Source organism: Myxine glutinosa, chromosome 1 (assembly GCF_964187855.1).
Source record: "Myxine glutinosa chromosome 1, kmMyxGlut1.1, whole genome shotgun sequence".
NCBI lineage: Eukaryota > Metazoa > Chordata > Myxini > Myxiniformes > Myxinidae > Myxine > Myxine glutinosa.
Window position 1 is genome coordinate 105,341,297 of NC_136261.1, and position 22,288 is coordinate 105,363,584.

The 22,288-nt window shown below is 46.9% G+C and overlaps 1 protein-coding gene across 3 annotated transcripts; it reads right to left on the reverse strand.

The window, feature by feature from the left end:
* Positions 1-367: 367 nt before the first annotated feature.
* LOC137427230 (cell growth regulator with RING finger domain protein 1) lies at positions 368-16,198 on the reverse strand. Of its 3 annotated transcripts, none has more exons than XM_078775625.1 (7): positions 16,042-16,198; positions 15,783-15,928; positions 13,967-14,109; positions 11,898-12,063; positions 10,071-10,218; positions 6,585-6,692; positions 368-2,918 (listed from the first exon to the last, which is right to left on the reverse strand). In XM_078775625.1, exons 2-7 carry the CDS (start codon positions 15,869-15,871, stop codon positions 2,523-2,525), a joined length of 1,050 nt encoding a protein of 349 aa, XP_078631751.1. In that variant the 5' UTR covers positions 15,872-15,928; positions 16,042-16,198; the 3' UTR covers positions 368-2,522. The 3 variants fall into 3 exon arrangements, with proteins under 3 accessions (XP_078631751.1, XP_078631759.1, XP_078631755.1); XM_078775633.1 differs by having other exon boundaries at positions 16,038-16,136; XM_078775629.1 differs by lacking the exon at positions 16,042-16,198 and having other exon boundaries at positions 15,783-16,026.
* Between the last annotated feature and the right edge of the window lie 6,090 nt (positions 16,199-22,288).

The following is a 22,288-nucleotide window of genomic DNA, read 5'->3' on the forward strand; positions in this document are numbered from 1 at the left end:
GGGGATGGAGGGGGAACAAACACCAGAAACAGATTTGACCAGACGCCACCAGGATGTGGAAGAGGGAGACAGATAAGAGTTCGGTCTTGAGAATGGTGAGATATTGTTTCCTGGCTCTCCTGAGGGTGGACACACACTTGTTTCGGGCTTTGTGAAAGGAAATGAGATTTCCTTCCGTTGGATTTGCTTTCCAGGAGACGAAAGCAAGTTGTTTCAGGGCAACAGCCTCACCAAGGCTGTGACCGGCGTTCAATCCAAAATGACAGTATTCATTATACGCGAGAGAAAAGGGGGCTGATGAACTTACATGGACGGCTTCCACCAGACTTCTTTGCACATGGATAAATCAACTCAAATCGACACAGCATTAAAATGTACAAAAATACCGGTTTTATTAAAGAAAATGCCGGTCACAAAATAATACACGATAAAACTATGATTACTAATTGGAATTTTGGAAATGACACGGTGTCAGGAGGACACAACATGACAAAAATGAACAGCAGAAGAAAGGGGAAAGTCAGCACATTATGCTCTGCGCACTGCAGACTCGATTACAACACAAGGGAAAAAAATAACTGGAAAATAATTATGTGTGATTTGTGGCACTTAGCTCTAAGCTGCTCTTGAATCTTGTCAGGAATCGTCAAAGGCCCTTGCGTCCTTGGCGGCAAGACCGCAGGCTGCACTGCCGTGGGTGCAAACTAAGCCTCGTGCACCCTCGTTTGCCCAGCCGCGCTCGACTTTGTCGTCCGTGCATGGGAAACCGCAGTTCTAGGTTCACAGTTCCTCCTCCTCACGATCATGATGATGATGTCGGAACACGACCGTTCACCACCGGATCCAGCAACCGAGAGATACAAAATCGTGGCTGCTCCCAATGAATGTCCCTCGCTCAAGAGTGCACCGTATATGTCCGGAGCACCCCAACACAAGAGAGAAAGCCACGAGGAAAGCGAGAGAAGAAGAAAGAGACAAAATGTAGGGGCATGACTGTTCGTGATGAATCTCCCTTGCGCAAGAGGAGAAAATGTCGGCCGAATGTTCCTTTATAGTCAAGGCTCTGATGTCATCTCACGACGTCTCCGTGTCCGCTCCTATCAGCGAGTTCCATATTTACCAGTCCTTGCGCCAATCAAATCCCGGACCAATCACTGCTCTTTGCGGCGTGGCCTCACGGACCTTGCCTGATTGAGGCGGCTGCGGCACCAGCGGTAATGTTCGATGCCTGGTTTCCGGTTGGTTTTTAATTAGTGTGGTTAACGGGTGATTTCTTACGGTGTGTGTTCTGCGTGTGTCATAAGGAGCAAAGGAATAAATAACAGAGACCATTACATACAGGGGATTAATTTACCCATAATCCCAAGCTAATTAACAAACCCCACCCCTCTCATGGGGACGAAGATACACTTACATGACATCTGGTCTAAACGAATTTCCTACTTATGATACATCAAGGTTTCTTCTTCTTCACGACACTCGGAGCAAATTACCTATTCAATTATACTTGGACTAAGGTATTGCCTACCCCCTACAAATGTAACAATATATATACATGCGTGTGCGTCATTGGTAGTTATCCCCACATGCGGGTTTCAGAAGGTGGACTGGAGGCCTCCCAGGTTTCAAAGTTTCCACCTCTGTTTGTGTGTGTACACATGCATACCCAACTATAAACTGTTTTATTGGTACTTTCCAGGGAGGGTGTTTCCATTACAGGATGCGTCAACGCTCGGATGGACATTAAGCTAGGTGTCCCATCTGCTCGCATTATTTATTTAGTCGTGTCTTTTAGATGAGTTGGTGTCTTTCCTGTGTGAGGAAATAGAATACATCAAAAGTCTGTGAACATCAGTACACATGTATTGCATTACAAATCAATACGTGTGTCTGTCCTGCTATTCAATCATTGAAATAGTGGTTACGTGCATCGCGGCTCTCAAGATATTGCATTTTTCACCGAATTTGAAAAAAAGGCCGTTCTTGCTATTTGGGTTTCCGACTCCTGCAGTCTAGTGTCTCGGCCATCCAGCCCTTTCATTAAGTTTAAAATAATCATGCTTCAACTGAGATGGTCAAGTCCAAAGCACTTCAGATAAAAGTACTTAGCATAAATAAACTTTTTTTTTACATTTTATTGCAACATCTGAGATCACATTCTGAGAGTGGAACAAAGCAATTTGTCCCATTCCTTAAAACCGCACGTGTTCTGTGCACTTCATTATAAAAAGTGGAAATACCTGCTTGGAACCAGTAAAAGTTTATAAATGCAAAATTTCGACTCTACCGACTCCACCGACTTGTAAGTCCAGCTTTTGCATTTATAAACTTTTACTGATTTAATTCGACTGTATGAATCATATAACAACCTGCATCGATTTAACTGCTTGGAATGTTCCAGGGACAGTTTTTAACCCATCTGTGTCCCACAAGTCAGAACTTTAACTAGATACCTGTTATCCAAAAGAAAATATCAAACTTCACTCCATGCACTCTCTTGGCAAAATGATTGCCAAAGCTCCTTAGGTTTCCAGGACAAACATTTTGCAAAAAGGATCCCTGCACATTGGGCAGCGCTGCACGAGATGCACACAAGCCCGGCAGAGACAAGCGTGGCGGCACGGCAACAGCACCATCGTCACGGGTGCACCCTGGCACACGACGCAGTCCTTCGGCTCCAGGCCGTTGCACAAAGAGTCCTCAGAGTCGACACATAGGGCTTCTCCTTCAGCGTTTGTGCTACTGTCATTTGCTTCCATTTCCCTTTCCAGCCGTGGGGAACGATTCTGTACCTTGTTCTCACGCATGACAATTGGGTCATCTGACAATGCCTCTTCGTCTCCATTCGCAGGCTGCACTTCCTCTTCTTCCACCTCATCACGTCCTGATACCACGTTACTTGTAGACTTGAACAAACCCTGATGGAAGGGAGAAACATATATAATTAACAAATCTTAATGGGAAGGAGCAGCACACGAACGACACCAAGATTTAAGAAAAAAAAAAGAGTTCAAATGAATCAATTCAAGTTGTATAATATATTTCCAATTTATGCAAAACCGCATTAAACTCTCCTGCCAATGTTTTTTTTTACAAGCTGTTTTATTTAACATCATGGTCTGTTATTTCAGAATACATGTTGGAACTGTTTGTACAAGATTATAATCAGACACCTGTCCATTTAGAAAGCGCATTGTAAAGTGAATAATATAGTAAGTATGTGCTAGTACCCTGGACAAATTACAAATTCCTCTTCATAATATACAAGATCTTTCATTCATGTGCAGCACATGACTGCTGCTTTGCATCGTTTCCTCGATGCAATTCCCCCTGTAGGTTTGGCCATAGTTCCAGGGATAGCTCACCTACTCTTCATTGCAAGACAACTAATACTAGCAGATGAGACGCTCAACTCAATGTCTATCTGAGGGATGGTACACTCGTTGGTGCAACATCCTGCGCGCAAAGCATCAATCTGAGTTTGTAGTTGGGTTGAGAATTTAAACACAGGTGAGACAGCTCAAGGGTAAGTACACTAGGTCTGGACCATCTTGTCGACCTTTTATGAGCACAGCATTAGCAGCACAGCTGGGTCACAGCAAGAACCACCTTTAGAGGCCATTTTTTCCCCGCACAGCGGGGGTTGGCCTTTTTAGGGCACCTTGGTCCCCTTTTTGAAGGGATGTTTTGCTGCCGGATGCCCTTCCTGCCGCCAACCCTGTTAGTCGCCTCTTGCGACACACAGGGAATTACCAGTGAACTGGTACTCAATTTGCCGACCTCGGAAGGATGACAGGCTGAGTCAACCCCCCTGGCGTTAATTCAACGATCGACTGGGATTCAAACCCTGGATCCTAGGATCCCAAGCCGGCACCCTAACCGCTAAGCCAACACCAGGCTTGGCTTAGTGGAGTCACACTAAGCAGCAAGCTGGGTCACAGCAAGCTGGGTTTATAAACAAATATGCATTCTTGAGAAAGCATTCAAATTCCTGGTTCAAATTTTCAGGGATACCATATATAACAGAGTCGGGGAGGGGAGGGAAAGCTTGTTCCAGGACGGAGAGTGAGTGTTTTTCACCAAACACTTTGAACAAAATTTTAGCAAAGGTACAAAGCCATCTCACTAGTTCTGGGGACTTGACCCTCCCCAACAACAACAAATAATTGTACTTCAAATAATAGCACCGGGTACACTCTGGATTGTCAAAAATCACGATTATATATTTAGCTAATTAGAGAAAAACTAGAAACATTTTATAAAATTAAAATGAGAAAAATAAAAGTGTAAAAATAAAAGTAAGATAAAACTAGAACGGGCACTCGGTAGAGCGCATACCTTCGCCGCAGCTACTGTTCTGTACTTGGCATGGGAGTGTAGGGAACAGAACAGTGAACAGTTTGGTGCTGATTTCATGCAAATCGGATAAGAATTGACCGAGTTATGACAAACAAGATCGGGCATTGAATTCTGAACATTTTGGCATTAGTTGCATGCCAATTGGATAAAAATTGACCGCGCTATGGTAAAAATACGATTTTGACCTTTTCGTGACCTTGACCTTGACCTTTGACCCGATTGCTCCCAAAATCTAATCAAATGTGTCCCGTATAATAACCAATCATCCCACCAAATTTCATGCAATTCGGTTGAATACTTTTTGAGTTATGCGAATAACATACACACACACACACACACACACAGACATACAAATAAATACACAGCGATCAAAACATAACCTTCCGCTTTTGCGAAGGTAAATATAGAGAAGATGATAAGAGAGAGAAAGGAGGACAGGGTCGTGTGGGTACAAAGGGAAAGAAGCTTGCGAGGAATTAGGAGTAAGCGAAGGGAATAAGCAGGGCCTCTATTGAGCATGGGTGGCTGAGGGATGCCTGTTTAGCAATCCAATTTGAGCCCAGGTCTAACTACACAAGGAACGCTGTTGCAAATCCTTTTCGCAATGTTGCTGTGTCCATTGTTTACTTGGAGTTCATAGGGCCCGGAAGTATACTATCTTTGACCTGCACGAAATTTATGTAAAAGTTACTGAATTAATATCGAGCTGAGAATTAGTGTACCCACCTGCAAGCTGCCGAGTTGGAGCTTGCTTACCATACTATAAGCTATACACGGAGTACTTTGTAGGTAGAGCACTGCATCAATGAGTACACCAACTTTCAAAGGGTAGATTAAGGAAGCTGTTCCATCTGTTTGCATTCACTAGTGGACGTTAAGATCCGTGCTACATTTGGAAGAAAGCAAGCCACTGTGTGCTGGTACCCTGACCACATTCCAAATTACTCCCCGAACCTGCAGGGGCACTGCATCAGTGGCAGAGTAATGCAACAGCAGCGATGCAAAACCAGCAGACCAAATGAATGACCAAATCCAAGTCAAATATGCATTTGCCAAAGAGAGTTGTCAAGCTGCACCATGAATGATGAATGACTGTAAAAACAATAACCTGGAATGGCACTCGGTGGAGCGCATACATCCGCTAGGCGAAACAGTTTACGTTTTGTATCCCACTGATAGGCCGGATCTGTATACAAACCGCAACCAAAATCTAATCAGCTTGTTCTCGTCACCTACCCAACTCATCCAATAAGTTTTGCCATCATCCGTCCAAATTTTTTGCAATATCACGCTATATATAGTTTTTGGCCCTACTGTGCCTTCAGAAAGTATTCACAACTCTTGACTTTTTCACATTTTGTTGTGAAAGCCCAAATTAAAAAAGGATGAAATGAAATTTTTTTTTTGCCACCGATCCACACAAAATACCCCATAATGACAAAGCGAAAATGTGTTTTGAGAAACTGTTACAGATTTTTTGAAAATGAAACACAGAAATACCTAATTTACAAAAGTATTCAGCCCCATGATTCAATACTTCGTAGAAGCCCCTTTGGCAGCGATTACTTTAAGACTTCTTGGGTATGTCTGTATCTGCTTTGCAATCTTCTTTTGGGGAGTTTCTCCCATTCTTCCTTGCAGATTTGCTCAAGCAAGTTGGATGGGGAGCGTCAATGAACAGCAATATTCAAGTCTTTTCACAGATTCTCAATGGGATTCAAGTCTGGGCTTTGCCTGGGCTACTCAAGGGCTTTCACATTCCTGTTCTGAAGCCATTCCAGTGTTGCTTTGGCTGTATGCTTGAGGTCATTGTCCTGTTGAACCGCAAATCTTCACCACAGTCTAAGGTCTTTTGCACTCTGAAGCAGGTTCTCCTGAAAGATTTGCCTGTACTTGGCTTCATTAATCGTTCCTTCTATCTTTACAAGTCGCCCAGTCCCTGCCGCTGCCCAAAACAAGATTGCAAAGCAGATACAAACAGACAGGGGTGAAAACATAACCCGAGCCCACCTTTGGTGGCAGAGGTAATGATGTAGAGGTGAACGCAGATTAATTACATTCAAGCCCCATAAAGAGTATTAAGCTTCACTATACAAAGAAAGTAGGTATTATGTCAATAAACCATGAACCCCATCACCTTCCCAAAGGTTTTTCTTTGGATCTACATGTTCATCATCATATGCAGTGAAGCAGTGTAGGGCAGGAGAACAGAGCACTACACAAACCTGCAGATAATAAATGCGGCCAGACTGAGTGAGCAAGTACCGGTGTAAGATCCTGCAGGAGAGCTTCATATGGCGATCAGGAACATGGATAATGGACAGCAGAGATACCTGGTATAAAACAATGATTGTTAATAATTAAGAGCGAGTCTTGCATGATGTCAAAGCTGCCATTCATATTATCCAAAATATAAGCCAATTTTTTCACCATGGGCAATTGAATCTGTGAGAGGATGGGGTGAGTGAGGGGGGCGGGGAGGGGTTGAAACGTGCTACTTGAGGCCAATTTGAAGTTAGATTTTTTAATTGAAATGTATTTATTACTAGCAAATACCATTTGTCGCTTTGCTGATGGGAATACTAAGAGAGGTAGGAGAAAGAAAGAAGGGGGAGATAGAGGGGTGGGAGAGAGAGAGAGAAAGGGGGGGAGGGAGACAAAGGGGATGAGAGAGGGAGGAGAAAAGTGTGGAGGCTGGGGAGAGGGGAAGGGGGAGAGAGAGAGGAAGGAGAGGAAAGTGGGGAGGGGGTAGAGAGAGAGGGGAGGGAGGGAGTGTGAGGAGGTGGGGAGAGAGAGGAAGGAGGAGGAGGTGAGGTAGGAAAGCGGGAGGGAGGGACAGCAAAGCCTCACCACGCGTCACTTCCGGGAGGGAGTGATATGATGAGGGGTGGGAGCGAGAGAAAGAGAGAGCGGGATAGAAAGGAGGGGAGAGAAAGAGAAATATGTGAGAGCGAGAGAGCGAGACCGAGAGAGAGAGAGAGAGAGAGAGAGAGAGAGAGAGAGAGAGAGAGAGAAAGAGAGAGAGAGATATAAGGAAGTGGGGAGGGGAGAGGGAGGTTCATACTGTTGTTGTGCTTCCCTCTCTCTACCCCTTTTGTTTCCCGCTGCCTTTATTATATGTTCAATGTGTTAGGTCTTATACGAGCCTCGACTAAGTACAGTATACAAAAAAGTTTTAAAATGGCCACAGTCCACCATCTTACAGCTGATCTCGAAAAAAATGACGTGCACATGCAAGCCATCATTCATTATCTGTGTGCCAAGATCGGTAAATGCATGTCTGAGAAATGGTTGAGGACGTGTTCAACAACGCATTTTTTTTCGGCCTCCTCCGCCGAAGTCGCCAGAGGCATTATGTTTTCAGGTTGTCCGTCCGGCTGTCCGTCTGCCCGTGATAGGTTTTCATTACTGCGATAACTTGAGAACGGCTGAAGTGATCCAATTCAAACTTGGTACAGATATGTATAATGATGTAAAGATTAAATGATTCGAATTTGGTGTCACAAGGTCAAAGGCCGAAGGTCAGAGGTCATGTTAGGTAAAAACCCCGTTACCACGATGACTTGTGAACCAGTGATGGGATTCTGACCAAATTTGGTACAAGTATGTATCATGATGCAAATATGAACTTGTTACCCTGTGCTCGCAAAGCGAAAAGCAGGGTTAGGCATTCGGTTGCGTGCGTACGTGCATATGTGTGGCGTATGTGTCTGCATTTTAAAAATCCATTTTCTCGGAAACCGTTGGTCAGATTGACATGAAATTTTACCATAAGAGTGCCTCCGCGTATATAATTTTTTTATTCATAATTATGATGTCATAGGTCACATGGAATGGACACCATCTTGGAAAAACGTTACACCTCTATATCTCCCAAACCACTCCATGGAAAGAAGTGAAACATGGCTCATTGTCAAGTACTCCCCTTGGGGAATAAGATATGTTAATGATGTCATCGGTACCTTAATTATGACGTCATAATTCGACAAGTACAATGCTCGATTCGATCAGTATGATTTTTTTCTCTGCAATTCTTGGTCCGATTGACACGAAATTTTCACCATAGGAGGGCCTCCTCCTGTAGAATATTTTAATAATTATGACATCATAGGTCACGTGGTACAGGCACCATCTTGGAAAAACTTTGCACCTCTATACCTCTGAAATCACTACATGGCTCATTGTGAACTACTCCCCATGGGGAATAAGATATGTTAATGATGATGATGATGTCATCGGTGCCTTCGTTTTGACGTGGCAAGTACAAGACTTATCTCATCATTATGAATTTTTTTTTCTCAGCAACTGTTCGTCTGATGGACACAAAATTTTCACCATAGGAGCACCTCCTCCTGTATAATATTTTAATGTTAATCATGACGTCATAGGTCATGTGGTACAGGCACCATCTTGGAAAAACCCCAAAAACGTTGCACCTTCATATCTCCAAAACCGCTCTATGGAAATTGAAACGTGGCTCATTGTAAAGAACTCCATATGGGGGAATAGGTGTTGTTAACGATATCATTTGTGCCATAATTATGAAGTCATAATTTGACTTCCCATAAAGGGGGGGGGGGGGTGGGAGAAGTATAAAACACATGGACACTGTTAGAACTTCCAGGAAATAAGTCGGTATTTCAAAAATGTGGATCTGGGGTGAATTAACGGGGGTAGAAAAAATCAAGGTTTTGGATGGGGGATGTTGGTGAACAGCTGTTTTAAAGACCTGGAGGGAGGAGTGGGATTGGAGAGAGAAAACTTGGTACAAATATGTATAATTATGTAATAATGTGGGCGGAGGCATATTGGTTGACGTCGTGACGTCGAAGAGTGGCGTTCTAGTTTACAACTAAAATGGCCACTAGTCTACCAGTTGGCCATCTTTGATCGTGTCGTGAAACAAAATGATGTGCACGTGTATGCCATCATATACTGTGCTTGTGATAAGTTTCAACAAAATCGGAACATGCATGTCCGAGAAATGGCTGAGGACGGATACACGCACGAGAACCAATCCATGAGCCCCCGTTTCATTTACTAATTAAACACCAAGGCTTTACAGAATGTCGTGATTATTTACTCGTACTTATAACTCGCTAATACGTCATCAGTTATAGAAATGTATTTGAAAGTCTTTGGTGCTACTATGAGACTTATGAAGAAAAGAAGAGGCAGAGCAGCAAGCAGTCAACCCTTGATGCTTTTTTCAGGAGGGATGAAAACGGTCATCTCAACAGCTAGCGGAAACCTTCACGTCACAGCAAGGGGTAGAAACCTCCGGAACGCAGTGACTCGCCACCCTCACACAATACACCAGTGGATTGTTTTCTTGCATTTAATTCAAAGGTGATTTTTTTTACAGTACTGCATTTATTTACAGTAGTGCATTTTAATTTACAATATAGAATATACAAACAATGAAAAGTGTGTGAATTTACTTAAATGTGATGCATTCAATGTGGGCAAATGAACCGAACCCGATCCATTTAACGTCGTTTCACTTAACATCGTGTTTTAAAGAATGTAACCACGACGTTAACCGAGGACCAAGTGTACATATATAACCATACAATTGATGCTTCTGCAATAAATAGTGTAAATGGAGTATGTTTCCACTGCATGTCTCGAAATAAATATTTCATCCAAAAGGAGTTTGTGTATTATTTACCTTGGAACAGTTTAAAAACACGATCGATAATCTGACTCACGATAGCACAAGAGTCCAAGTTCTGCGAATTCTCAGAAGTTACCAATGCCACCAGGGGATACCTCTGTCGAGGGGATTCTCCAAAATCAGTAACTTCTAGAGCTTCTGGAAGGTTGACTCTGTGAATTTCTGTGTTTCCTTTGGCCAATCTGTTGATGGAGTTAAAGAATTACTATCGAGGGGAACAGAAATAGCTGTTTATATGATACAAGGCGAGGCTGTAAATCTAGCACTTTAAATCAATCCAGAACATTATTTTTCTGCCTTGCAACACTGAAGAAGAAAAATGCGTGCTCGCCCACAAGCACGATCATGGAGCAATGCTCGATTAATACGAGGGTGGTTCAAAATTGACCTGGGCATTTGTTAATTAAAAGACAGAGTAGTGTACTTCGATTAATAATATGTAGGAATTTGACTTTTTAGTATTGGAAACCATTGCATATAATCAATAATTGCCTGCCTTAATGTGCATGCTGAAAAATAAAAATGGTGACAAGTGAGATAACAAAGAGGATGACACAGTAAATAATTATGAACTAGGGCGAAGTTGATGGCGTACCATCGCAAATCCGCATGCTTCCAACCTAAAGCAATGTTGAAAGATGGCAAAAGGTTCCACCAGGAATGACCAAATATCAAATTTTGAGTAAAACTTCTTGCATATTTTGTTCCTGTTAACCCACCTCTCTTCACCCCATGCGGCATGAACCGGGAGTCAAATCCAAAATATCGTTACATATTTAATTCGTCCCCAAATGTTGATTGCATAATTTATACAAAGTTTCATTAAATTTTTTTTTTAATGTGCCCGTAATTTCATTTTGTGATATTTGTCCTTTTGACCCCGCCCCAGGAGGTGGGCCAAAAATTATACTGCTCTCGCACCTTCGTGTCATGAGGTGATCCTAACGACCAAGTTTGGTGAATTTCTGCACAACCGTTTAGGTGGAGATAACGTGACGGAGGGACGGATAAATAGAGATGGAGTCGATTACCATATCCCTCCGTTTTTTTTCAAAAAGCGTGGGGATAAACATCCTTTTTGGAATACACGTGCAAGCTTAGTAATCTATCTATAATTCCAGTAATCTCTGTGTATGTATGTATGTATGTATGTATGTCTGTGACCGCTGTTTCTCGACAACCACGGGTCCGATATACTTTAAACTTGCCAGGTATATTGCTGGGGACCCGAGGATGTGCCTTTTCAAGGTTTCATATTAATCGGACAAGTAGTTAGCGAGCTATGTCCAAAAAACGATTCAACCAATCAGAGAGCAGCGAGCTATCACGTGTGCCGAGTGCCGAACAGACTCTGCCTCGGACGGCACATTTGAGAGCGTATTCATTTATTTCACGTTGGCAAACTATGTTGGCGTTAAACTATGTTTTAAAACTAATTAAAACTAATTTGCGATTCTTTCGCTTTCCTGCGCGTTTGTGCACGCTATGGCGATTTCTTTACCAAACTCCGCAAGCCGTTCGCTTTGGACCAAACCATTTCATGTAAATAGAGGGGGGGGGATTGTCACCGTACTCGCAAGCCGTTCGCTTTGGACCAAACCATTTCATGTAAATAGAGGGGGGGGGATATAATTTTAGATATAGATATAGTACGGGCATGCCCTAGTAGTTATAAGGAAGAATTCCAGGCTACATAAGAAGCACCCTCATACATGCAAGGCCAAAAGCTTTAATTCTGCTGGGTGAATCTAATCACATCAGGATTTTACAGGTTGTATAATAAAAGGAATAAACAAGATACATTTGTCAACACCATTTGAACGTAGCCTATGCATCTCTGTATTGCCAGAGCAAAGGATACGTGAACTGTTGCTTGTGCAGAAATGATTGCTCTATGGCCTTCTCGAAGATAGTGGAATCACGGAATGAGCAACCCAAGAGTGCACTGTGCACACGAAAAATTTCGCAACCCCAGTAGCAGTTCAGCAAGGTGTTCTCCAGACAACGAACCTTCAAAAGTACACCGCCTGCCATCCCACAGAGGAAAAAAAACCCCAACTCACAATGATACACGCCAAACAACAGTTGTTTTCTTTCTTTTCATTTGAAGTTGCCAGGTTCATCGGCTTACGAGGGGGAGTCCAAATGTTTATTTTTTAATCTGACAATGAGGAAATGGTCCTGCGCCTGTAAAACAGCACAGACATGCTCGTCCTTTTTCCAAGTACTTTACAGCCAGTGTCACATATTATTTTTCCAATAGTGGATTGAGTCTCCCGATGCTATTGTAACTAGATGGTATTCATAGAATACTTACTCTGCGCAGTCAACTTGGTGTAAGCCAACTCTTCTATTTTTGAAAGTTTCTTTTTTAAAAAATCCAATATGGCTGCCAGACCACGTGAGCGATGACATCATCAATTTATATTCTCTAAATATTTGTTGCATAGATCATGCTCAATAAATTTCAAACTGATCAGACTAAGCGTTGTCCCTGTCGAATTATATGACGTCATAATTATGGCACCAATGACGTCATCGTTAACAACACCTATTCCCCAATGGAGTTCTTTACAATGAGCCACGTTTCTATTTTTAAAATGCTGACATGGCACACACTTTACTTTACTGAAATGCATACACAAATGTTATATTTTCGTCAAAAATCGTCGGAATTTTGCCAACGTGTTAATGGTCACGTTGTTTTGGTCACGTGTTAATATACCTCAGCGATTGACAAATCTGAAATCAGAATTTTATTTGAGGTCAAAACGACCCCGTGAGGTCGCTCCGTACTTTGCCTGCTTGTCCTGTGCAGTGTGATAATTAATTCCGTGCCCACTCTAGAAGACTCTTCTTCTTCACGCAATAACAACTTTTAGCTTTGAGACCGTACATCCAATCATCTTGAAATTTTGCAAACATGTTACACTTCATCACCTCCACTATAATATATAGTTTCACGTCGATCAATGAAGCGATTCAAGAGTCATAAATTTTTAAATATTTTCGTTAAATTATTTATATCTGCCAAACCACGTCACCTATCGCAAATTCCAAAATGTCATTTTAGCAGACTGATATGCTGAACACATCTGTGAAGTTTCCCCTCAATAGGATCAAAAATGAGGGAGGAGCTAGGTTTTAAAAGTTTATGCTTAAAAACATCATAACTCCGAAACCATGTGACGCATGACGTCATGCTCGCTGACTTTTTTGTTCGTCATGGGTATGCGATTTTGCCTGCAAAGTTTGGCCTCGATCTGTTCAGTCATTTTAGAGGAAATTTGATTTTAGTGGTTTTTCAGGCTTTTCACTCAAAACAATATGGCGTCCAAACCACGTGACCTACAACGTCATCATAAATTTATTTCTGCATCAATTTTTACCGAGAATATGCTCAAGAAATTTCATCCTGATCAGATAAAGTTTTTTACTTGTCGAATTATGACATCATAACAGCGGCACCTATGACGTCATCATTCACATGTTATTCCGCATGGAGAGTTCTTTGCAATGAGACCTGTCTCAATTATTTATGTGCAGCGGTTTTTGAGATATATTAAATGCATGTTGTTGTTTGTTGTTGGTTTTTGAGATATAGAGGTGCAAAGTTTTTTGTTTTTTCCAAGATGGCGCCCATACCACGAGACCTGTGACGTCATAATATTCACTAAACTATTATACAGTAGTAGGCCCTCCTTTGGTGAAAATTTCATGTCAATCGGACCAACGGTTGCCGAGAAAATGAATTTTTAAAATGCAGACACGCACGTACGTACGTACGACGTACGTACCCGAATGCTTAACCCTGCCTTTTGCTTCGCGAGCGCAGGGTAATAAAAGTCATTATAGGCTCTGAAACGTTGAGGCAGATGGCCTTAATTGTCTACACAACTGCAAAATACCAGAAAATATTGAGCAACAAACCCAAGATTCCTGCAGAGCTTGCACTGGTGAGATCCAAAAACAAAGGGTTTCTGACTTTCACCATCGGTGTTTCTTGCATTGTGGTTATGGCATTATGGTCACTCTGTCCATTGTTCTGGAATTCTGGGAGATGAAACCAAGATCTGGAAAAAAAACAAGATAAGGTTATGTGCAAGGAGGAATCGACGAAGTGAGGTTCTTCAGTAATACGATCTTAAATATGGCACGATGGCACGATACTTAAATATACACGATACTTAAATATGGCACGATGTACAAGTAGGACGTAAAACTTGGTATCCCATCAGCCAACATTAGTTGGTGGACGTTAATGATCCCACGGTGTCCTTCGTGAAGAATAGGTGAGCTATCACAGGCACCCTGTACAAATTACAAAATTCCTGCCCTAACCTTAGTCGAATGTCAGGCTTGGCCAGCCGGTTCGTGAAAGACTTGGGCCAAGCTTCCCCGGGCCAACCCCACAAGAACGTGGGAATAATTATGGCCGTTAAAGAAAAAGAGAGAGGACTTGATGTACAGGTAAAATGTCTTTGCCCATGGTGTTACCCTTTCTAAATAACAAATAAAAAAGCATGATATCTTTAATATCAACACTGCCAACAGATCAGCTGACTTAACGTCCATCCCAGACACTGTTTCATAATGGCCTCCTGCTACTATTTCTTCTTCCGATAATGAACTTGGCTCTCATGAAGCGTTATGTGTTCATGACTATATGGTACTTATGTGCATGCATGGGAATTTAACCGTTTTGAATGTCTCCAATGAAGAGGTCACGGCAGATGGTGGTGGTAGCTGGTTGCGGTACATGATGGTGGTAGCTGACTCCAATCATGCATGGTCTGGGGATAGAAAGATTGTCTGAATTCCAGGTGGTCAATCACCTCTTGGAAAAAGCGCTGAAATCCTTGAGTTATTGCATCACCATGTTGTAAGTATATGGACTTGGTGATCTCCACCAAGCCGTTGTTGATCTTGAACAGCATATCAAGCCTGTTGGCCTTCCTTCTGTCCTCCAGGCTCCTCCATCTGAGGTCACTAAGCATTTACCACACCGTGATGTCCTATCATGATAGTTGCCATAGACCAATCTAGCGACCCTATTGTCTGAACTTGTTCTAGTTGCTGTCCATCCTTTCAGAGATTGTGGATCCCATGCTGCTGATGCATAATCTAATCTATATCTGACCAGAGTGTCATTGGTAGCTCTCCTAGGTCTCACTATCAGCCATGATATTTATTGGGCAAACCACATTTCAACTCCAAAGCCAGTCACCGACTGGGCATCCTCTGTCGTACAAAAGTCCTTCCTTAGCACACCTGAACTCCTATCCACCTACAAGCCCTTCATCTGCAGCTTGACGGAGTACTGTTCTCCCCTCTGAGCTGGCTCCCTTGCCTCACATATTGCCCAGCCTGATGCTATGGAAACCAAGGACTTCAAGATTATTTGAATCTCCTGTGCTGAAGCGGGGTCTGTGGGTCTATCACTTCGCCATTGCAGACAGGTTGGTGGTCTCTCTGTCTTCGACAACCTTCTTTCTGGTCTTGCACATTCTGCTCTTTCCGTGCTTTGTCCGGTTCCTCTCCAAGGATCCACAACAATTGCTCCTTTTATAACCACAATCTTAACAACTAATAGGCTACTTTATAATATGGAGAAGACAACAACAAACAAGTCAAAGCAAAGGGAAAGTGCAGAAATATCTGGCGTGTGTTTAAATCAGCTGGATTTCTTTATCTTTCCGAGATAGGTCTACAGTACTGTACTGTACTGTACCGTACTGTACTGTACCTGCAAGCTGAAAGCACGAGAATAAGTACCACCACGGCGTGCACGAACAGAATAGTATGTAATTTCCAGTCATCGTCAACCTCCTCCATGTCTGCACACGCCGAGCCTCACTCACAGTCACATCAACATCCTCCAGGATAAAGCAGCTGTCACAGGAAAATAACAAATACAATTGGATTTAAAAAACAGAACCGTGCGGAAGTTCATCCATGTACATAAAACATAATGACTCCAAATAAAGCGCCGTAGATATACAAACTCGCGAAAGGAAGGCTCCGAGGCTACTCGAATGTCAATATATTGACAGCATTGAGCATTTCCGCAGTTTCCCGAAACGCTTCACAACAGTCGCGTCATTGGCCGAATTGCGCCACGTGCACAAAGTACTGTATTCCCTCAGGTGGCTAACGTATGACGTCATGCGTTTAGCGTCACGTTGCGTCCTCCAGACAACGTGTTGCGTCACCAGACAACGTGTCGCGTCATCCAGACAACGTGTTGTGTCACCGAAGCAACGTGTCGCCCACGTCGTATGTTATATGATTATATATAGATGGAGATTTATTTTTGTGAATCTACACTGACTTTGGTTAAATATCGTACCGTGAAATGAGGTGAATAGGGACAGCAAGGTGATTAAGGACACAAACGGAAAAAAAGTTCGGAAACTCTTTTCGCTGAAAATTGATAACCATACTGACTTGTTGATATTTGGGTTGAAAGTGTTCTCTTGTTTTTAAAAAAAAGCAACTTATAGTCCCTATTAACCCCATATATGGGTTAAATAGGAATAAATAGGATTTTTATGGCTGACCCTATTCACCCCGTTATACGGGTGAATAGGGACAGTCACTAATACCAAAAAAAATAATAATCAAGAAACAATCCTGAGTTTCCAACTTATTTCACCCGTAAAACGGGGTGAATAGGGACAGCCATAAAAATCCTATTTATTCCTATTTAACCCATATATGGGGTTAATAGGGACTATAAGTTGCTTTTTTTTAAAAACAAGAGAACACTTTCAACCCAAATATCAACAAATCAGTATGGTTATCAATTTTAAGCGAAAAAAGTTTCCGAGCTTTTTTTCAGTTTATGTCCCTATTCACCTTGCTGTCCCTATTCACCCCATTTCATGGTATTTCAAACATATTCACCAACTGAAAATACTGTGGCGGGCACAAGGGACAATAATTCCGCGCACCAGTGGGTGGCGCGAGCGCCCAGGCGAGGAACTGAAATGCATGCCCCGCCTTTCGGCCGATCGGCCACGCCCGGGGGCAAGGCGTGGCCTCGGGACATACATGCAGGCTCTAAGTTCGAGCCCGCCCAGTGCTGAAGTGCGAGCTCTGAATAAAGACTCTTGTTGTATCAACGTGTTGTGGCCTACCTCTCTGGCAATCGAGTCGTGTGTGCACAGCACCACACTGGTGACCCCGATTGGTTCAGTTGTTGCTGACCCCCGAACGCGCCATGGCTACCAACGCCGTCGCAATCAAACTCCCGGAGTTTTGGGAAGCACAAGCCGATGTTTGGTTTGTGCAAGCCGAAGCTCAGTTCCAACTCCGGGGCATCACGGCGGACGAGACCCGGTACTACCACGTGGTCGCCGCCCTCGGGCCCGGCACGGCCGCCGCGTCGTGTCCATCCTTCGGCGCCCGCCGGGCGACCACAAGTACAAGGCGCTCAAACGTCTCCTCCTCGCCACGTTCAGGCTCACAGAGATCGAACGTGCCGACCGCTTCCTGGACCTTCCCACCCTCGGCGACACACGACCATCCGTCCGGATGGATTTCATGCTGTCTCTGCTTGGAGACCAGCGCCCGGATTTCTTGTTCCGTGCACTTTTCCTCCGCCAGCTACCGATACAGGTGCGCCTCGCGCTGGCCGGTTCCAACATCACGGAACCCCGCGCCCTGGCCGGAGAGGCCGACAAGTTTTTCGCGGCCTGCGACATGCGGTCGGTTTACGGTGTTGCCGTAGTGGATCCCGGTGCAGAGGCTACAGTGCCCCGGGCTTCCCTCGTGGCCGGTGCTGCGCCCCGCCCACTACCGCCGCCGCCACCACCACCGCCGTCGGCACGGCCGCCGCGGCCGCCACCGCCGCAAACCTGGTGCTACTACCATGCCAGGTTCGGCCGCAAGGCTAAAACGTGCCGCCCGCCGTGTTCTTTTGACGGGTCGGGAAACGACCGGGCCGGCGCTCACTTGCGGCCCTGAGCGTCGGCCATTCCGGCAGCCTCCTGTTCATCACGGACACCTTGTCCGGGCGCCGTTTTCTTTGTGACACGGGAGCGCAGGTAACCGTCCTCCCTGCCTCTGCGTCCGACAAGCAAGCCGCGAGCCGGGGCCCTGCTTTGCTTGCCGCCAACGGTACACCCATCCGCACATTCGGGAAGCGTTGCCTCTCACTGCGGTTCGGAGGGCAGCGCTTTCAATGGTCGTTCGTCACCGCCAGCGTGCCAATGGCCCTGCTCGGCGCGGACTTCCTATGTGCGCATGGGCTGTTGGTCGACGTTAAGCGCAGACGTCTCGTCCAGGCCGAAACCTTCAGCTCGCTCGCTTGTTCGCTGAGCGGCTCACCGAGCAGCTTGCCAAGCGGCTTGCTGAAAGATTCCGTCCCGGCGAGGTTAGTCTGCACGCTTCCGGCAGCGGACGAGTTTACCCGCCTCCTCGCCAGTTTCCCGGCCCTCATGTGGCCCACCTTCTCAGCGGTGGCCGTCAAACACGGAGTGGAGCACCATATCCCCACGGTTGGGCCACCGGTCTACGCCCGGGCACGCCGACTCGACCACACGAAGCTCACCGTGGCGAAAGCGGAGTTCGCCACGCTGGAGCGGCTGGGGATCGTACGGCGCTCCAACAGCGCTTGGGCTTCTCCTCTGCACATTGTGCCGAAGCCCGGCGGAGGATGGCGGCCGTGCGGTGACTACCGCCGGCTCAATGATGCCACCACCCCTGACCGCTACCCGGTCCCGCATATCCAGGACTTTTCCACCCGGTTGGGAAACACGACCGTGTTCTCCAAGGTGGACCTCATCCAGGGCTACCACCAGGTCCCCGTCCAACCGGACGATGTCCCAAAGATGGCCGTCATCACCCCTTTCGGCCTCTTTGAGTTCCTGCGAATGCCTTTTGGGTTGAAGAATGCGGCCCAGGCGTTCCAACGGCTCATGGACAGTGTCTTGCGTGACTTACCTTTCATCTATGTCTACCTGCACGACATCCTAGTCGCGAGCGCGTCCCGGGAGGAGCACCTGCTCCACCTCCGCACGCTTTTCGAACGCCTGGGCCAGCATGGCCTGATCATCAACCCCGCAAAGTGCCGTTTCGGTGTCGCCGCCATCGACTTCTTGGGGCACCGCATCACCAGGCACGGGGCCGTCCCTTTACCGGCCAAGGTGGAGGCGGTCAGGGGTTTCCCGCACCCCCGCACGATCAAGGGGCTCCAGGAGTTCCTGGGCATGGTAAATTTTTACTACCGCTTCGTGCCCCAAGTCGCCCAGCTCCTCTGCCCCCTGCACGAGGCCCTCCGGGGCAAGCCGGGCAAAGGTGACATCGCCTGGTCGGAGCCGATGGCCGCGGCGTTTGCGGGCGCAAAGCTGGCCCTGGCCAACGCCACCATGCTGGCGCACCCGGCACCCGATGCACCTATCGCCCTCACCACCGACGCATCAGACTACGCGGTGGGCGCGGTGCACGAGCAGTGGGTGCGTGGTGCTTGGCAGCTGCTGGCATTTTTTAGCCGGCAGCTTCGCCTGCACGAACGCCGCTAAAGCACCTTCGACCGCGAGCTGCTCGGGCTCCACCTGGCGGTCCGACAGTCCCGCCATCTGCTCAAAGGCCGCCCGTTCACGGCTTTCGTCGACCACAAGCCCCTTGTGTTCGCGATGGCCAAGGTCGCCGAGCCATGGTCGGCACGGCAGCAGCGTCACCTCTCTGCTGTGTCTGAGTACACGACGGACATCTGTCACGTAGCGGGTAAAGACAACCCGGTGGCGGATTGTCTTTCCCGGTCCGTCGCGCACGCGGTCCACCTCGGGATCGACTATGCCCGGATGGCGGAGGACCAGACCGCCGACCCCGGTGTCCAGGCCTTGCGGACCGCCATCACGGGCCTCCGCGTCACCGAGGTGCCGTTCGACGTCGCGGGCGCGGCCCTCCTGTGCGACGTCTCCCTCGGCCGGCCTCGCCCCATCGTGCCAGCTGGCTGGCAGCGCTCGTTTTTCGACGCCATCCACGGCCTGTTCCACCCGGGCATGAAGGCCTCCCAGAAGCTCATCGCGGCGAAGTTCGTCTGGCATGGCCTCAGGAAGGACATCCGCGACTGGGCCAGGATGTGCCTCGCGAGCCAGCGCGGAAAGGTCCACCGCCACACCCAGGCCCCGTTGGCCCCGTTTACGGTGCCTGAGCGTCGGTTCGACCACGTCCACGTCGACTTGGTGGGACCTCTGCCCCCCTCGTGGGGGTTCACCCACCTCCTCACCATGGTGGACCGCACCACACGGTGGCCGAAGGCCGTGCCATTGGCAGCGACGTCTGCGGCGGACGTGGCGCAAGCCTTCATCGCCACTTGGGTTGCCCGGTTCGGCGCCCCCTCGGACATCTCGTCCGACCGCGGCCCCCAGTTCACCTCGGAGCTCTGGGGCGCGGTGGTGCAAGGGCTCGGCGTCAAACTGCACCGCACCACGGCCTACCACCCCCAGGCCAATGGCCTGTGCGAGCACTTTCATCCCTCGATGAAGGCCGTGCTCCGGGCTAGCTTCCGCGACTGCAGCTGGGCCGACAGGCTCCCCTGGGTCCTGCTGGGCCTCATGACGGCGCCCAAGGACGACCTGCGCACGTCCTCGGCGGAGCTGGTCTTCGGGCAACCACTGCGGGTACCTGGCAAATTCATCCCCAACTCCACGGCTCCTTGGTCCGCGGCGCAACAGCGCTCCACCCTGCAGGAGACCGCCCGGAGGTTCGCACCGGTGCCGACGGCACACCACGGTTGTCCGTCCTCCCAAGTCGCCCCGGAGCTTCGCACGGCGGAGTATGTCTTCGTCCGGCACGACGCCCACCGGGTACCGCTACGGCCCCCGTACGACGGGCGCTTCCGCGTGCTGGAGACCGGGGACAAATATTTCACCGTCGACATCGGCGGTGCCCCGGATCGTATCTCCGTGGACCGCCTCAAGCCGGCCCACCTCGATCTGGACCACCCCCCGCAAGCAGCTCTGCCTCCGCGTCGAGGCCGCCCCCCGGCGGTCAGACCTCCGGCACCCCCCAGCCCCACCGTCCCGCTACCCCCCAGCCCTGCATGCATCGCCAGGGGGCGTTTCGGCCGGGTCATCCGGCTTCCCCACAAGCTCACCCTTCAGGTGCGCGGGAATTCTGGGGGGGGCGCGTGTGGCGGGCACAAGGGACAATAATTCCGCGCACGTGTGGGTGGCGCGAGCGTCCAGACGGGGAACTGAAATGCATGCCCCGCCTTTAGGCCGATCGGCCACGCCCGGGGGCGAGGCGTGGCCTCGGGACAAATATGCGGGCTCGAAGCTCGAGCCCGCCCAATGCTGAAGTGCGAGCTCTGAATAAAGACTCTTGTTGTATCAACGCGTTGTGGCCTACCTCTCTGGCAATCGAGTCGTGTATGCACAGCACCACAATACTTTCGATATACTATCCTGAGTTCGATTTAGTTCTTGCCATTTAATAACAGCTATCTTGAACTGTTTCGTCTCCTACCGCTGTTAGTTCCTTATTTTTTTTTCTGTATTATTTTTCTTTCTATAAATCTTATGGTTAAACACGTTTTGTCACGAGAAGGCATTGAACTGTGCAAAGACTGGAAAGATTATGTATATTTACATTGCACACACCATTGTGAAGCCACCACATGCCGCCATGTTGCTAGGCCCAATGGTCATGTTGCTCGGCCCAAATAGGATCCAATGGTCACAAGTGGGTTTTTATTCAAAACGCTATTTATACAGTTTTCAGTTAGTTCAGATTTCTTATTACCCTCGCCAGAGGAGAGGGTATTGCATTTGAGTCCGTTTGTTTGTCTGTCTGTCTGTCTGTCTGTTTGTCCGCACAGAATAAATATGATTTTCTCTGCAACCGTTGGTCTAATTGACAGGAAATTTTCACCATCGGTGCAGCTCCACCTGTATAATTTTTTAATGATAATTATGACGTCATAGGTCACGTGGTTCGGCCGCCATCTTGGAAAATCCGAAAAAACTTTGTACCTCTATATCTCCGAAAGTGCTGAACAGAAAAAAATGAGACGTGGCTCATTGTAAAGAACACTCCATGGGGAATTAAATATGTTAATGATGATGTCATAGGTGCCTCCATTATGACGTCATAATTCGACAAGTACAAAACTTCATCCGATCAAGATGAAATTTCTTGAGCATAATCTAGGAAGAAATTAGTTTAGAAAAAAAATAATGATGACGTCATCGGTCACGTGGTTCGGCCGCCATATTTGATTTCACACAAAAGCCTTAAAAACCA

Bases quoted from the DNA above. Each gene is read 5' to 3' on its own strand.
- LOC137427230 (XM_078775625.1), bottom strand. From the start codon at position 15,871: ATGGAGGAGGTTGACGATGACTGGAAATTACATACTATTCTGTTCGTG. The intron at 14,110-15,782 runs GTACAGTACAGT...TTTTTTTTCCAG, and splicing joins CTCGTGCTTTCAGCTTGCAG to ATCTTGGTTTCATCTCCCAG. The intron at 12,064-13,966 runs GTTTGTTGCTCA...GTGGGATGGCAG, and splicing joins AAGCTCTGCAGGAATCTTGG to GCGGTGTACTTTTGAAGGTT.